Genomic DNA, 18,072 nt, shown 5'->3' on the forward strand with positions numbered 1-18,072 from the left:
AGTTTCTGCATTTTTACTATCTTACTGATTGTGTCTTGTGTACTTTGACCCTTTGCTGCTGTCTTCAGTCTGAGCTTGTTGTCTTAAGATTGTTATTTAGTTTTTTGAATATGAATGATTGTCTGCCATTACTGTTAGAAAACAAAATAAAGGTTTGGAAAGAGACAGTTTTGGTGCTTCAGGTCTGTGTGAAGACGCTTAAGTGTACTTTTAAAACTGAATGACAGAATTAGAGAATATTTTATCTGTCCACTTCATCCACTTAATACAGATTTACGAATGGAACATGTGTATAGAACATGACTCACTCCTGAAACGTTTCTGAAATGTTTGCTGTATTGTGCGCTGACCTGCTGCTTTTGATGTAGATGGCCCTAGAGCTACTGCTGCTCTAAGAAAAATAAAGATGGACATGTTAATTTAAAGGGGGGGTGAAATGCTCATTTTCACTCAATATCCTGTTAATCTTGAGTACCTATAGAGTAGTACTGCATCCTTCATAACTCCAAAAAGTCTTTAGTTTTATTATATTCATAAGAGAAAGATAGTCTGTACCGATTTTTCCCGGAAAAACACGATTGGCTGGAGGCGTGACGTGTGGGCAGAGCTAAGGGCCGTTTCATAGTCAACGCATCTGTACGCATATGCGTCCCCGAGGCTACGCATCGTTACGCTTCGGCCGCCATTATGCGTCGGTGCGTAGCAAAATGTGTCGTCCTAGTTTTTGATACGCGGCGCGCCGATTCACGCAATACTATGCGTTGTCGGTGGGCGCGACATTGCAATATTGTACATTGATTCAAGTATATTGTGTTTACAGAAGAAGAAGGTTTGAATACAATGGCGGGCGAAGAGGAAAAATTATGCAAACTTATATGTATTCATCCACATTTATACGATAGTTCATCAGCAACAGAATACACTCCTCTTCAGTTGCCATTGTAATCTGAATATCACGCGACCCGAGTCTACTAATATCACCCGACTCTACTACCCCCTGTTGCTTGAGCAGTGTATTGCATACACGCATCACCCGTGACGCTTGCGTTCACTGTTTAGACTATGAAAGGGAGCGCGTCGCTCACGTCGCTCGCATTGCTTGCTCGCGTTTCTCGCGTTGACTATGAAACGGCCCTAAAGAATCATGAGCGCCAGTAGGCTTTTGCGTTGAGAGCGAAGCTGTGACAATACCGTGAGGACAAAACCAACCAAAACAAACCATGGCTAACAGTCAGATTCAGCATATATTTATGATCCAGAATCAGATCCAGAGGCTGAAATTGAACAAGAGCAGCATCAGCAATCAGTCTCTATGTGGTATGTACTGAAACTGTATATATTTGCTTAGCGGTTTTGGAAAATGACTAAGTTCCACTTTATGTCGTCTTTTTTTTTTTTAAGCTGTACATGTGGAAAGTGCAGTTTGATGACAACATCACATGTTGTTTACTTTATGTGCTTACGCGCCGATAGCTAAGTTAATAACACAGAGATATTTGAAGCAGTTTTACTCACCGCCTGTGGTTCCAACACACGATCGTGACCCTTTTTCGTTGGGACTGCATTATCCTTAAGAAATAAACGATGTGCAAATCCATCGTCAAACTGGGCCTTGTTTGTAAAACAAGCATCTTCGAAATGCAGGGTACAAACACAAACACTTGCACAACTCCGTTGATGCTCTGTAAAATAAACTCCGTCCACTGGTCCCTTAATGCTGTTTTTTCTTTGGTAATCTGTGCAGGGTTGTCTTGCCCTGGCAACCAAAAACACACTCCTTTTGTGACATTTGGCGACGCTCTCGCTCTGATCAGTGAAGTCTGTTGTGCTCTCAGTGCTCTGCTATACGGGAGCGCTCGCTCTTCCGGCAAAAGTGCCTCAGGACCCATTTAAGGAAATTCCGCTCCATAACGTCACACAGAGCCATACTCGAAAAAAACTTTCCGAAACTTGTGACAAACCGGAAGGAGTATTTTTGGAACAGAAATACTCCTTCAAACGTACAACTAAATTTTTTTAACTTTGTCCATGTTTAGCATGGGAATCCAACTCTTTAACAGCGTAAAAAACTCAGTATGCATGAATTGCATTTCACCCCCCTTTAAGCTAAATCTGTAATTACAGTGTGGCGATCCTCGGTCGAGGTCAGGTTGTAACATAAACGACAAAAGAAACAATTATCATTCCCTTATTTGTTTTTTATTGCATTATTCTTCTGTGTTTACAAACAATATCTTGAAAGAGATAACAAAGAAAGCAGGAGAAAATGAAATCAAGAAATAACGGAAGCAAAACATTCAGGGGTGAGCTACTGCCAAAATAATAGGCTAAAAAACAAACAACAAAAAAAAAAAACATAATAATTTACCCTATCTCCTTGTCTATCCATAAACACAAGAACAGATGCTTGCCTCTTGGCCTACAAAAGGCGTCTACTTACCCCTTACAACTTCCCAAATAAATATGAAGATACATATAGAATCAATAGAACAGTGATGTTATTAACAAGAAAGGTCACAGGGTATCAACAGAGCCAAAGAATAACAGCACTACCTTGAAGATGTTACAGTTGTTTAATTTTAGTCTAAATAAGACAACAGGGAGTTAATAATACCACTAAATGGAAAAAAAAAGTTGATTTCTAAAATATAAACATTTTTGTCTGTTTAAATGGTTCACATTGTTTTTTTTTTGTTTTTTTTTAAAGCAAAATAGGGGACCTCATACCAAATTAAGTGCACAGGGCCCAGAATTCCCCTGTGTATTGTCATTGATTTTAGATTAAAAACTCAGAATTGATAAGGTAAAAACAAAACTAAAACTGATTAAGGCATCCTGCTTCAGTTTACCATTTATGTACAGTACAAGAACAATAATGAAATTTTAACAGATGATGAGATTGGTATTATGAATTTATAGGCTATACAGTAATATCTGAAGCAGTGCTGGTATAATAGAAATTATTTTAATGCACATGAAAACTCATGATGATGCGCACAAGACATGGTCATAAAAACATTCAGGGCTTTACTGAAAACATTTGGGGCTTCAGCCTCTTTAGCCCACCCCTAAAGCCGCCCCTGGTTCATGCTAGAATTTACTTTGGTTGTAGATAGTATTAGACTTAGAATAATGTATTGGTAAGATCTTCAGAGGGTAGATGCTATGAAAGAACGGAAAGACTGTTTTAGTGAAGGTGGTTGTGAATGTGTGTAGATGTGTGTTAGTTACAGGATCAGAGAATGACACTGTTCCTCTGTCATAGTCTAGATTCACTCTCACACATTGAAGAACCTGCTTAACTGAAAAACCAAAGTCTTCAAACATTTTGTGCTGCACACTCCAGACATCAGTCTTAAAAAAATCACTTCCCTTCCTCTGGTTTGATGCTGTAGTTATACCAAGACCCCAGGATGAGCTCTCTTTAACCTCCACATCCCAGCAGTGTGTTCCTGAGTTAAACCCCTCTGAACCCAGAACACAGGGATAGATGTCAAATCTCTCTGGATTATCAGAAAGAGGTTGCCTGATGTTGCTCCATCTCAGACTGGTCAGATCACCAGACAGGACGAGAAGTGGCTGAGCTGTGTTTGGATCCAGAATCACAGGAGCTGATGAGACACAATCAACAGGTGAATTTATTCTTTATTATCAAGGTAATTATAAATTATGGAACTGGACCAATCGATAAAACACACCAGGCAACCTTTAATCTGTAAATCTTCCTCATGCATGATTTCCAGTGTGTGTGTGTGTGTGTAAGAGCTCAGATCTTCTCCAGACTCACTGTTCTGGACGATGTCCTGCATCTTCTTCCAGACTCTGAAGGGCAGGTTTCCCAAGTATCGTGGCACATGAATCAGAGCTCCAGAAGGAGTCTGTGGATCCGGCTGTGATGAGATCTGGACTCTGGAAGAACATTCAGAATCATAACTGAAGTGGCTTTGGATCAGAAGCAGAGAGAGCAGAGACAGCAGCAGATCACTCACCTTTCCATCGAGACTGGAAACTTCTGCAGAACAAACACACCATTGATCATCAACAACTGATCAATCAGTCAATCAATCAATCAATCAATCAATGATCTGAAATCAGACCTTCAGAAAGCAGACGTCACTGTCTTTCATCATCTCCTCCATGTCTCTGATTGTGTGTGAAAGAGCTGAGATGTGTGTGTTGATCTCCTCCAGCTTCTCATTCATCATATGTTTCTTCTGCTCCTCTTCCTCTCTCAGTGCAGTGATTGTAGCTTCTTCTTCATCTCTGAGAAAGTGATGAAGCATCTCAAACTGCTGTTTAATCTGCTGCTCTGTTTGATCAGCTTGAGACTGAAATCAAATCAAATTCACTTCAGTCATCATAGTCAATTATAGTGTCCCAAACAAACTGAAGGTAAAGATTAGTTCTGTCATGTTAGCTTTCAAGAGTAATTTGCATGGTTATGTACATGACAATTTTAATGTATTTGGTCTTGGCCGAATAGATCTGCTACGATCCTGCTGCAGCAGAGCAAGCACTCTGACTTCAACCTGCCAATACATCCACAACATGCTGCTGTGAGCATGTAAGAAATACTGCTGCTGCTAATATAACAAATTAAATAGCCCCAATATAGCATATATGATCACCTCATAGCAGATCTGTTATGTTCGGGAACCCAGGGAAACACAGGAGACGAGAGATCCAAACGCAGTGTGGGTTTTAATGGGTAATCCAAATTAGAATCCAACAAACAGGGGTCAAAACCAGAAATCAATCCAAAACAAACAAACAATATGGATAGGAACAGGAATGGTACTAGTAACAGGAACTCGGAAGACGAGGAAACTTGGAAGGCAAGGAAATGGGGTGATGGAAAGAAAGGACTCCATGAAAACAAACAGGAAACGACCGGTTAATATAACAGGGTAATGACTATCAAGTGTGGAGCGGCGGAGGACCAGGGGGAGGGACGGAGGGACAGGTAAAATGGGGAAACAGAGACAACAAGTGCAAAAAACAAAAACAAGGAGCCCAGGAGGGAGGTGACCAGCGGAGGATCAGGGGGAGGGACGAGGGGCCAGGTCCGTAGAGGGAAACAGAGAGAAAAAAAAAAACAAGGAGCCCAGGAGGGAGGTGGACCGGCGGAGGATCAGGGGGAGGGACGGAGGGACAGGTCCATAGAGGGAAACAGAGAGAAGAAGAGCAAAAAACAAAAACAACAACAAAACACAAGTCCATTAAGGAACGGAACGTTATGTTCAGTGGCCCAGGGCCAACAGGGCAGGAATCCAGAGAGGAGCAAAGTGAAATTGGAGCCATGCGGTCGAAACAGAAGCCCACCAGGGCGGCACGGAAGACCAACCCCATCTGTGCGGTCGAGACAGAAGCCCACCCAGGTGGCGCAAAAGACCACCACATCTGTGCGGTCGAGACAGAGGCCCACCAGGGTGGCGCAGAAGACAACCACATCCGTGCGGTCGAGACAGAAGACCACCACAGTGGGATCGATGACACAGGAGAGCAAGTCTGGTTAGGCAAGTCTGAAACAGAGAACATGAACAAGTTAAGGGTTGCCTCCGTGGCCACGACAGGATCAGTCGAGCGCTCAGAGAGTTTGGCTGAGACGTGACGAGGCTCTGGAAGTTCTGCATAGACGAGGAGAGGCTCTGGTAGTTCAGCAGAGACGTGGGGAGGCTCTGGTAATTCCGTGGTGTTTAGACTGGATTCAGGAAGATCACTGATGACTTGACTCTGCTCATGAAGATCAATGGTGACTTGCATTTGTTCATGAAGATCAATGGTGACTTGCCTTTGTCCATGAATGTCAATGGTGACTTTCCTTTGCCCATGAAGATCACCGGTGACTTGACTTGACTACGGAGTGTCAACAGTGACTTGCCCTGACTCTGGAGTGTCAACGGTGACCTGACCTGACTCTGTAGGTTCAACAGGGACCTGACCCAACTCTGGAGGGTCAACGGGAACTTGCGCTGTGGTGCTGGGCTGGCAGCCATCTTGCACCATGGCATTGGGCTGGCGACCACCTTGTGCTGTGGCACCGGGCTGGCGGCCATCTTATGCAGTGGCACTTGGCCGGCGGCCTACTTGAGCTGTGGCGCTGGCCTGGCGACCATCTTGCACCGTGGCGTTGGGCTGGCGACCACCTTGTGCTGTGGCGCTGGGCTTGCGACCACCTTGTGCTGTGGCGCTGGGCTGGTGGCAAAATTGTGCAGTGGTGCTGGGCTGGCAGTCCTCCTGTTTGTAGACCCCGGTATAGAATCGGCCATCCCACCGGGAGAGACAGGAGTGGCTGGGGTATCCCACGGAAGCCGATGTTGTAGGTAGAACACGAATTCCCAGAAATTAAACGCTTCCAACTGATCCATTTCCATATGAGGCAACGGGTCATCCAGAACGGTGTTGAAAATGTCTTTTAGGGTCGCATCATTATATCCCATTCCCTCTGCCAGGGTCCAGAACACATGTGCCATAGCACCCACCTCATTCCCCTCTTGGGGGAGGGTGGTTAATCTTATGAATTTAGCTCTCGCTCCACCATACTGGCTGGGGAACGGGAATGAAGTCCCACACCGCTGGATCTCGACATTGATGGAGTCCTTCTGTTATGTTCGGGAACCCAGGGAAACACAGGAGACGAGAGATCCAAACGCAGTGTGGGTTTTAATGGGTAATCCAAATCAGAATCCAACAAGCAGGGGTAAAAACCAGAAATCAATCCAAAACAAACAATAGGGATAGGAACAGGAATGGAACTAGAAACAGGAACTCGGAAGACGAGGAAACGGGGTGATGGAAAGAAAGGACTCCATATAGGTAGGGTAATGACTATCAAGTGAAGACACCTGAGTGCAATTAACAGGAGTGCAATTACTGTGATGAAGGGACAAGGCTTTGTGTGATTTGTAGTGCCTACGGTGAGGTGCTTATGAGGAAGTGAGACCACTAGTGGAGACTCAGGGAAACAGAGACCAGACAGCGTGACAAGAGCAATTGGGGGGAAAGTGGGGGGTTTCTGAAGCAAGCTGCGACTGCTGCTGCAAACACTAGTCATATATTTGAATGTTGAGCAGCAAGCTCATTGGCTACTGATGCAGGAGAAAACCAATCAGTTGTGCCATGTGATAAAGATGTCATTAGGTCAAACTGAGTTAGACTTATCAGACTGGACCATCTAGAGTTTCATGCCAAAACCTTGTATATGTGTTCAAACTTTTACTAATAGTGTATGTGCATGGTAAACATGGTGCATGGATTGTTGAGTATTTGACTCTTGATTTTTCTTCCTCACCTTGATGTGTTGAACTGTTTTCTCAAACTCTTCTTTAATGTTTGCTTTGTACTGAACTTTCTCTTGTAAGGACTTCAGTGCTGTATGGAGCTCATCCTGCAATATAACAAATTTAGAAGATATAAAACATTAACCGAATATGATATGTGCGATGGGAGAAACTGAGTGTTTTGAAACTGTGAATCAAATTGAACCAGTTGATTGCTTCACAAAATGAGAGGAAACATCCACATGTTGGCGACACCTGCTGGTCACAAAGTTGTAAATGCACAGCTTTCCAAACAATTTGAAATATTTCATGAAACTATGATTGAATAAAAGTAATTTAAAGACAGTTAATACTATTAAATATTAATTGTATGCATAGCTTGTGTTATAAACAACTAACTTAACTAACCCTCCCAGAGGTTTGGGCCAAACCTGGCTAAACTGGTTTAGTCCTGGCATTGGGTTTTTAACTTGTTCTTTACATATGAAAAAAATAGATATTTGTCTTACCTTATAAGTTGGAACAGCTTCACTGATGGGTCTGAATGTGTGATTGATGTGTTTCTCTGAATCTCTGCAGAATAAACACGCCGGCTGTTTGTCCTCCAGACAGAAGAGCTTGAGTTTCTCACTGTGTAAACTGCAGAGCTCCTCAGACTCTGATGAACACTTCTCTTTCTTCTCCTTCAGGAGGGACTCACATACGTTTTTTAACACTAGATTACATGGAGGTGCATCTCTTGAGGATCTTCTCCTGCAGACAGGACACTCCTGGGTTTCTTTAGTTCTCCAGAACTGTTGAAGACACTCTTTACAGACACTGTGACTACATGATAAAACAACAGGATCCTTGAAGATTTCAATACACACGGGGCAAGAAAAATCATCTGCACACAGTGAATCCATTTCCACTCTTTATGAACGATCCATCAATAACCACACGAATTACAAATATCTGTTGTCTACTCAAAAACAAGCTTCTCAAAAATCCTTCTTGATCCTAATTTGTTTTTGATTTTGTCCAGATATTCAGATAAGACAGAAAGCAGTGGAATAATGAGACAGTCGTTTCCTGGTAAGTGTTTTGAGAGGGTAAAGTTTCTGCATTTTTACTATCTTACTGATTGTGTCTTGTGTACTTTGACCCTTTGCTGCTGTGTTGAATCTGAGCTTGTTGTCTTAAGATTGTTATTTAGTTTTTGAATATGAATGATTGTCTGCCATTACTGTTAGAAAACAAAATAAAGGTTTGGAAAGAGACAGTTCTGGTGCTTCAGGTCTGTGTGAAGATGCTTAAGTGCACTTTTAAAAATTGAATGACAGAATTAGAGAATATTTTATGTGTCCACTTCATCCACTTAATTCAGATTTAAATATTGAAAACAAATACATCAAAGGCCAGGTACACACTGCACAGTTTCACGAATTACAAGTGCATTTTAATGAAGGAGTGAATCCTCTCATTCTGTGTATGCAACATGACTCACTCCTGAAACATGGAGCACATTCACACAGCAGCAGAATACAGTTATCAGTCCTGTATTTGAGTTACTTTCACACACTGTTATATACAGGAGTGACAACCGCATTTTATAACCAGACACACAGTTCTGATCACAACAATGTTGTGATTACAGCTCTAAAATTTCTAGGTAAAAAGAAAAACTTTTCTTTTACCGACCACAATATATTAGATTTTTAAACAACATACAGAATATTTGCAACAGTATTATTATTATTATTATTATTATTATTGTTTCTGAAATGTTTGCTGTGTTGTGGGCTGACCTGCTGCTTTTGATGTAGATGGCCCTAGAGCTACTGCTGCTCTAAGAAAAATATAGACGGACATATTAATTTAAGCTAAATCTGTAATTACAGTGTGGCGATCCTCGGTCGAGGTCAGGGTGTAACATAAACGACAAAAAGAAACAATTATCATTCCCTTAGTTGTTTTTTATAGCATTGTTCTTCTGTGTTTACAAACAATATCTTGAAAGAGATAACAAAGAAAGCAGCAGAAAATTAAATCAAGAAATAACAGAAGCAAAACATTCAGGGGTGAGCTACTGCAAAATAATAGACAACCAGGCTAAAAAACAAAAACAAACAAAAAAACATATAATAATATACCCTATCTCCTTGTCTATCCATAAACAGATACTGGTCTCTTGGCCTACAAAAGAAACAAATGCACTTACCCCTTTCAACTTCCCAAATAAATATGAAGATACATATAGAATCAATAGAAAAATGATGTTATTAACATGAAAGGTCACAGGGTATCCAAAGGCTAACAGCACTCTGTTAAAGAGTTCACAGAAACCACACTCTGTCACACTACATTTCCACCATTTAACACACAGTGCTACAACAGTCAATCAAGAACAAGCAGAGACTCCCAGAGGTTCCTTCCAGACGACTTCCAGAAGAACTAATATTCCAGGCCTCTTCTCTGGTCCAATCAGCAACAACCTCCTATTATATACACAACCAATCCAGAAGAATAAATAGAAAATAACAGAAACAACAGAGCCAAAGAATAACAGCATTACTTCACAGATGTAACAGTTATTTAATTTTAGTCTAAATAGCTCTAACCCAGAAAGCATGAAATAGCATTAGACATCCCCTTTAACCTTTCACCCAGAAAATAGCACTGCAAATAGCATCTGTTAAATGTGTGATATATATATATATATATATATATATATATATATATATATATATATATATATATATATATATATATATATATATATATATATATATACACGCACACACTTTTAAGACAGCAGGTAGTTAATAAAACCACTAAATGAATAAATAAATAAATAATTGTGATTTGCTACAGAAAATGAAAACTATTTGATGAATATAAAAGTTGAAAGCAGGAAGATCCAGATCTACAGGTGTAACGTTTACTGACTATTCAATGGTAAGATCCTGAGAGGGGAAAAACTGTCAAAGGATGGGAAGAGTGTGTGAGTGAAGGTGGTTGTGAATGTGTGTAGATGTGTGTTAGTTACAGGATCAGAGAATGACACTGTTCCTCTGTCATAGTCCAGATACACTCTCACACGCTCAAGATATTGTTTAATATTAAAACCAGACCGTTCATAAAGTTCATACTGATCATACTGCACACTCCAGACATCAGTGTAATAGAAATCCCGTCCCTTCCTCTGGTTTGATGCTGTAGTTACTCCAACACTCCAGCACAGACTCTCTTTAACCTCCACATCCCAGCAGTGTGCTCCTGAGTTAAACCCCTCTGAACCCAGAACACAGTAACACTCATCAAATCTCTCTGGATTATCAGGAAGAGATTGTTTGTTCACGCTCCATCTCAGACTGGTCAGATCATCAGACAGGAGGAGACGTGGCTGAGCCGTGTTTGGATCCAGAATCACAGGAGCTGATGAGACACAATCAACAGATGATCTTATTCTGATGTTCATATAATGATCAAGAGTGAACCCGAATACAGATTATGAATAATGACACTCATCCTATTGATCAAACACAGACATCTTTAAATCTTCCCCTTTGCATCATTTCCAGTGTGTGTGTGTGCGTGTGTGTGTAAGTGCTCAGATCTTCTCCAGACTCACTGTTCTGGACGATGTCCTGCATCTTCTTCCAGACTCTGAAGGGCAGGTTTCCCAAGTATCGTGGCACATGAATCAGAGCTCCAGAAGGAGTCTGTGGATCCGGCTGTGATGAGATCTGGACTCTGGAAGAACATTCAGGATCAGAACTGAAGTGACTTTGGATCAGAAGCAGAGACAGCAGCAGATCACTCACCTTTCCATCGAGACTGGAAACTTCTGCAGAACAAACACACCATTGATCATCAACAACTCAATCAATCAATCAATCAATCAATGATCTGAAATCAGACCTTCAGAAAGCAGACGTCACTGTCTTTCATCATCTCCTCCATGTCTTTGATTGTGTGTGAAAGAGCTGAGATGTGTGAGTTGATCTCCTCCAGCTTCTCCTTCATCATATGTTTCTTCCGCTCCTCTTCCTCTCTCAGTGCAGTGATTGTAGCTTCTTCTTCATCTCTGAGAAACTGATGAAGCTTCTCAAACTGCTGTTTAATCTGACGCTCTGTGTGATCAGCTTGAGACTGAAATCAAATCACATTCACTTCAATTATCTCAAAGATGCAACTTCTTCTGGAGCAGCAGAAAGATTGATTGGGAAAATGTGGAATAGTTACCTCGATTAACCAATATAATTTGAAATAATACAATAACTAATCTTCAATAATACAATTGTATAATTCTATTATTTTTCTGAAATAATACAATAAATAATCTAATAAATATAAACTGCATATCAACTGAACTTTCAGTCAGTAAAATCTTTTAATGGCATATAAAGGTTAACTTAATCATTAATGTATGCAACCTTGTCTGAATGAAAATGTGTATTCTGCATTAAAAACAGACCACAGAGATTTATAGAATGGAGGAGCTTGACAGATTATTGGTCATTCAGTGTTTTGATGAAAATTACTAATAACGATATTCGACATTTAAGAACACACTGAAATGTACTTGATTGTAAAGTAAGTAAATAGATGCATATTTAAGCATTTGGACTGATGAATATTAAATTCTTTGCTACATTTGTCTAATGATCCCCTAAAAGCACGATCTGTGTGTAATAATATACCTGTACATACAAAACTGCCTATTGTAATATACATACAATTGACAATTTGTTTTTTGTTATTACTTACCTACTTACTTGTATTTTTTATTTTATAAAAAATAAGTGTTTTTTGTTCTGTCACTGTCATGAAAGGTGAGCACTACCCAGTAGTGATATTCGATCCTTGAACGAATCATTATTTTGTGTCGGATCTTATGAAGTAACCGGTCGAGACGGTTCACAAATCAATCTGATGAAGCTTTATTTGTAGGCTATGATTATTGTGCATACATATTATAATTGTACTAGTTAAACTAAAACAATATAGCCTACATAGACATGCAGAACATATCCTGTAATGTGTGCTAGAGTATATATGCAACAGATACTTTCTGCTCCACTCTTACATCTTGTTTAGACACTGCCCCTTATCTTCCAGGCCAGCCCGTAACACCCCTTCTGCCCCTTGGTTATCCTATGTTCTAAGCGAAAACACCGTTCTAAGCTTAGAGCTGCTGAAAGTGTCTGGTGCCCATCCAAAAATACTGCTGACCTTAATCAGTCACTCCTCTCTTCCTTCTCTGCTAATGTCTCCACTGCTAAAATGACATACTACCATAACAAAATTAACAATTCGTCTAACTCTCGCATGCTTTTTAAAACATTTTCCTCACTTATTTGTCCTCCTCCTCCCCCTCCTGCTTTATCTCTAATAGCTGATGACTTTGCCACGTTTTTCATTAATAAAATTTAACACATTTAATTTTTCATACAAGAATCAGTCAAGTTCATATCAACAGCAAACATACACTCATTTACATCCTTCTCTTCACTCTCTTAGGCAGAAGTCTCAAAACTCATCATTTCTTATCCCCCTACAACTTGCCCGCTTGATCCCATTCCATCTCATCTCCTTCAAGCCATTTCTCCTGCAGTTGTACCTTCACTCACTCACATCATCAACACTTCCCTCCACACTGGTGTTTTACCCTCATCATTTAGACAGGCACGTATAACTCCACTACTTAAGAAACCCAACCTCAACCCATCTCTTTTAGAGAACTACAGACCAGTTTATCTTCTTCCTTTCATTATAAAAACACTTGAACGAGCTGTGTTCAACCAAGTGTCTGCATTTCCCACACACGACAACCTCCTTGACAGCAACCCATCTGGCTTCAGAAGTGGACATTCAACTGAGATTGCCTTGCTCTCAGTTGTTGAAGCTCTAAGACTGGGAAGAGCAGAATCCAAATCTTCAGTACTTATCCTGCTTGATCTGTCCGCTAACCACCAGATCCTTCTATCAACTCTACTGGCAAAAGGCATCTCAGGAACCACACTTCAATGGTTTGAGTCTTACCTATCAGATAGGTCCTTCAAAGTATCTTGAAGAGGTGAGGTGTCCAAGTCTCAACATCTAACTACTGGGGTGCCTCAGAGCTCAGTTCTTGGACCACTTCTCTTCTCTGTCTACATGGCATCATTAGGTTCTGTCATTCAGAAACATGGCTTTTCATACCACTGCTATGCTGACGACACTCAACTCTACCTCTCATTCCATCCTGATGATCCGACGGTAGCTATTCGCATCTCAGCTTGTCTAACTGACATTTCTTCCTGGATGATGGACCATCACCTTCAACTCAACCTTGCCAAGACAGAACTGCTTGTGATTCCAGCAAACCCATCGTTCCATCACAATTTCACCTTCAAGTTAGGCACATCAACCATAACTCCTTCAAAAACAGCTAGAAGCCTTGGAGTTATGATTGATGATCAGCTGACTTTCTCAGACCACATTGCTAAAACTGTCCGATCCTGCAGATTTGCATTATTCAACATCAAGAAGATCAAGCCCTTTCTTTGGGAACATGCTGCACAACTCCTTGTTCAAGCTCTTGTTCTGTCCAGGCTGGACTATTGCAATGCTCTCTTGGCAGGTCTTCCAGCCAATTCTATCAAACCTTTACAATTAATTTAGAACACGGCTGCAAGATTAATTTTTAATGAGCCAAAAAGAATACACGTCAAACCAGTGTTTATCAATTTGCACTGGCTTCCAATAGCTGCTCGCATATAATTCAAGGCATTGATGTTTGCCTACAAAACCACCACTGGCTATGCACCCATTTACCTACCGGTAAATTTGTTACTTCAGATCTATGTGCCCTCTAGAAGCTTGCGTTCTGCAAGTGAACGTCGCTTGATTGTTCCTCCCAAAGAAGCACAAAGTCACTTTTACGGACTTTTAAATTAAATGTTCCCTTCTGGTGGAATGACCTCCCCAACTCAATCCGAGCAGCTGAGTCCTTAGCCATCTTCAAGAATCGGCTTAAAACACATCACTTCCATCTTTATTTGACCCTTAACTTTAACACTCACTGTTCTAATTCTATTCTTTAAAAAAATCTAACTACCTTTCTAATCTTTTTGTATTCTATTTTCTTTTCATATATTATGCAATTGTGTGTGTGTGTGTGTGTGTGTGTGTAAAGACCTCTAACACTAGCTTTGCTCTATTCATTTTTTATTCTGTTTTCTTTTTATTTATTATATTATTTAGAAGCCCTTGCTACGTGTACTGTGTTAACCTAACTGAGACTTGTTATAGCACTTACATATCATTGCTCTTTTTGTTGTTTTTGATTGCTTCCACTGTCTTCATTTGTAAGTCGCTTTGGATAAAAATATGCCAACCTTTTAGGAAACTTGTAAAGTAAGCCACTACATCTGTCATATCCAGCAAGAATGAATTAAACTGTGATCACACCATTAACTTGAATGAAAGGTAATCTCCAATTTGCATACAATTTGCATGTTTCATTTATTTAAAGGGGTCATATGATGCTTTTTTTGAAAAAAATCATTATTTTGTGCATTTGGTGTAACAGAATATGTAGACATGGGTTAATGTTAATAAAACACATTATTTTTTAAATACTGTATGGTAGGTCCTCTATGCCCGCCTCTCTCAAACGCGTCGTATTCTACAAAGTCCCTCCTTTTGACGAGTGCAGTCTGCTCTGATTGGCCAACTGGCCCAGTCCATTGCGATTGGCCGAACACCGCAAGCACTCGTTGGAAATATAATGCCCCTTTCCATAATCACAATCTTCTTCTTTCAAAACAGATGTAAAGACAGCTAAAAATTTCTTTAGTTTTACCATCAGTTCAAGCCCGAAAGAGGAACAGAGTCTGCTTTGCTGTTCTGTTGAAAGTAATCTTAAAGATTCCTAAATGCATCTACTTTCTGAAGACCAAATAAAGTGCTTTTGCTTTTGCCTAGAAACACACAAGCATCTCCCTGACATGACTGCTTCAACACTAACTGTGTTACTGAAACCACTGTGCCTTTCTTTGTGTGAACATTTGGGTGGCATTATTTCAACATAGGGACGTAGACATGGGGGTGTGTTGAAATGAGGCATTTTAGGGGGGCATAGAAGAGTCTTGACTTATCTCTTTGGATTTGAGACTTTAGTCTTTGCAACTTTGCAGATCTTCTTTATGCACCAAGAGCTGGTTACATCATATGACCCCTCTAACATGACAATGTGTTGTTAGAAAATAAATGTATAGTGATATCATTGCTTGAAATGGTGAATTAGCTTTTTGAACTGGTTCACTGAACCAATCTGTCCAAAAAAAAAAAAAGGTTTGCCGAAATTAATTGGATTTTGCATCATTACTAGCCAATGGCATTGCCACCTGTTTTTAAGTCCTGCCCACTACTGAAGCAACTGTCTGGCAGGCTAGAGCAGGGATCCTCAAATCTGGACCGCGAGATCCACTTTCCTGCATAGTTTAGCTCTAACCCTAATCAAACACGCTTGAGCACACTAATCAATGCCAATCAATGTCTTTTTTAGAAAATCCAGGGCAAGATTTGAGGAACCCTGGGCTAGTTCTCCGTTTCACATGACTTGTTACAGTTCTTCGCACTGCGGTAAAGCAGGATTCATTTATCGATAGGAGTTAAGTCATTACTAAACGTGAGGGCAACATATCGAACCAGTCAACGTTTTTGCAAATTTGCTACATTTAATATTTCTACCCAACAAATGTGTGTGTCTGTCATACGAAGTTCCGTTCTCATCAATGTCATGTAAAATATGTTAGAAGAATCTGATCTCACCTTGATGTGTTGAACTGTTTTTCCAAACTCTTCTTTCATTGTTTCTCTGTGTTTAAGTGTCTCTTGTTAAGCCTTAAGCGCTGTATTGAGCTCCTCCTGGAATTTTAAATGAAAGAAACACAACATCAGCGATTTCTGTAATATGTTCATGTATTTAATGCATGAGCTTAAACAAGTGTTTATTATCATATGCAAATTCAACTGACCTTGTAAGTTGGAACAGCTTCACTGATGGGTCTGAATGTGTGATTGATGTGTTTCTCTGAATCTCTGCACACTAAACACACCGGCTGTTTGTCCTCCAGACAGAAGAGTTTGAGTTTCTCACTGTGTAAACTACAGAGCTCCTCAGACTCTGATGAACACTTCTCTTTCTTCTCCTTCAGGAGCGACTCACACAAGTTTTTTAAAACACGATTACATGGAGGATCATCTCTTGAGGATCTTCTCCTGCAGACAGGACACTCCTGAGTTTCTTTAGTTCTCCAGGACTGTTGAAGACACTCTTTACAGACACTGTGACTACATGATAAAACAACAGGATCCTTGAAGATTTCAATACACACGGGACAAGAAAAATCATCTGTAGACAGTGAATCCATTTTCTCTCTTTGAGCTCCAGCGATCTGAACTTTACTTTCACTTTCTGAATGATGTCTTCAAGAATGAAAAACACAAAGACCTGCTGTCTGTTCAGAAATAGACTTCCTTAAAATCTTCCCTCGACATGTTCCTCTTGATTCTCGACTGATTGCTGAATCTTTTTTTTATTTGTTAAGAAAACAAAATCAGAACAATATAAAGGATAAACAACACGTCAGTCTTTTCCCGGTTAGTGATGTAAATGGGTGGATCAGTTTCTGAACAAATTTGTTTAGGTTTGCAACAGGTTAGACAGGAACATCAGGATCTTTAGGCTTCTATTCTATTCACTTTCATTAATGTGCATTTAAACTCTCAAACATAATGGAAACCAATGAGGAACAATGAGAAAACACATTAACAAAAAGACTAAAGCCACAAGTGTTTTCATTTTTTCCCCCACTTTATTTGCTGGTGTGTTTGAAGCTGACATAGCTTCTCCAGAGTCTGTTATTATAAAATATTTGTCTAAATGATTTCTTCACTTGCCGAAGTTCCAGTAATAAACACACCTCTGTTTTGAGGATTGTCAGTGTGTGACTATTTATTACATTGATTTGATGTATTTGATTTGTGTCTTTAAGCACTGTATGGTTGGTCTGTCTGGTGATCAGTCACCTCACAGGAAGCAGAAACACTATAAGAAGAGCAGCACGGCGAAAAAACAGGGAGGCCATTCACAGCTTCCACTCACACCCACACTGTGGAGTTTTTTTTATTAGACACACCTATCCGGACACTTGCAGGATTTCACTCAGATTGGATAATTAATACACTGCTGGACACTCACATTGGGACTCAACAACACACAGGGATTCTTAGTCTGTATTTAGGGTGTGGACAATTAATGTATTCTTTTAACAGACAGGAGCAGTTGGCAGCCGTTTATGCTGCAGCGTCCAGGGAGCAGTCAGGGGCTCGATGTCTTGCTCAAGGGCACATAAGTCGTGCTATTGCCAGTCCGAGAATCAGACCCACAACCAGTGGTGGACGAAGTACACAAATCAAGTACTTGAGTAAAAGTACAGATACGTATAATAAAATATTACTCCAGTAAAAGTAAAAGTACTCCTTTTTCAATTTTACTCAAGTGAATGTACAAAAGTACTCAATTTTTTTTGTACTTAAGTAAAAAAGGACTGAAAGATAGATGTTTGCAATTTTATATAGGCTAATTAAATTTTATATTAGCACGTTTTTATTTTTATTTTTATAATCCTACTGCTCAAAATACCTGGGATTTTTTTCCAAAATAACCACTATATGGAGTCAAGATATATTTTTGTTGTTGATATGGACTACGCTGACGAGAGTAATGTTCACTGTGAAGCTTACACTGTGATGTACC

General features: G+C 40.1%; 1 protein-coding gene and 1 pseudogene across 1 annotated transcript; both read right to left on the reverse strand.

Annotated features, from left to right (window-relative positions):
- Positions 1-3,024: 3,024 nt before the first annotated feature.
- On the reverse strand, positions 3,025-8,416 carry LOC113055099 (tripartite motif-containing protein 35-like). The gene is made up of 6 exons (XM_026221083.1): positions 7,790-8,416; positions 7,292-7,387; positions 4,098-4,328; positions 3,990-4,012; positions 3,788-3,909; positions 3,025-3,611 (listed from the first exon to the last, which is right to left on the reverse strand). The coding sequence occupies exons 1-6, from the start codon at positions 8,183-8,185 to the stop codon at positions 3,091-3,093; spliced, it is 1,389 nt and encodes a 462-aa protein (XP_026076868.1). The 5' UTR covers positions 8,186-8,416; the 3' UTR covers positions 3,025-3,090.
- A 1,642-nt stretch (positions 8,417-10,058) lies between these two features.
- Positions 10,059-16,684, reverse strand: LOC113055147 (nuclear factor 7, brain-like; annotated as a pseudogene).
- Positions 16,685-18,072: the final 1,388 nt, after the last annotated feature.

The sequence above is a fragment of the Carassius auratus genome, chromosome 3, assembly GCF_003368295.1.
Source record: "Carassius auratus strain Wakin chromosome 3, ASM336829v1, whole genome shotgun sequence".
NCBI lineage: Eukaryota > Metazoa > Chordata > Actinopteri > Cypriniformes > Cyprinidae > Carassius > Carassius auratus.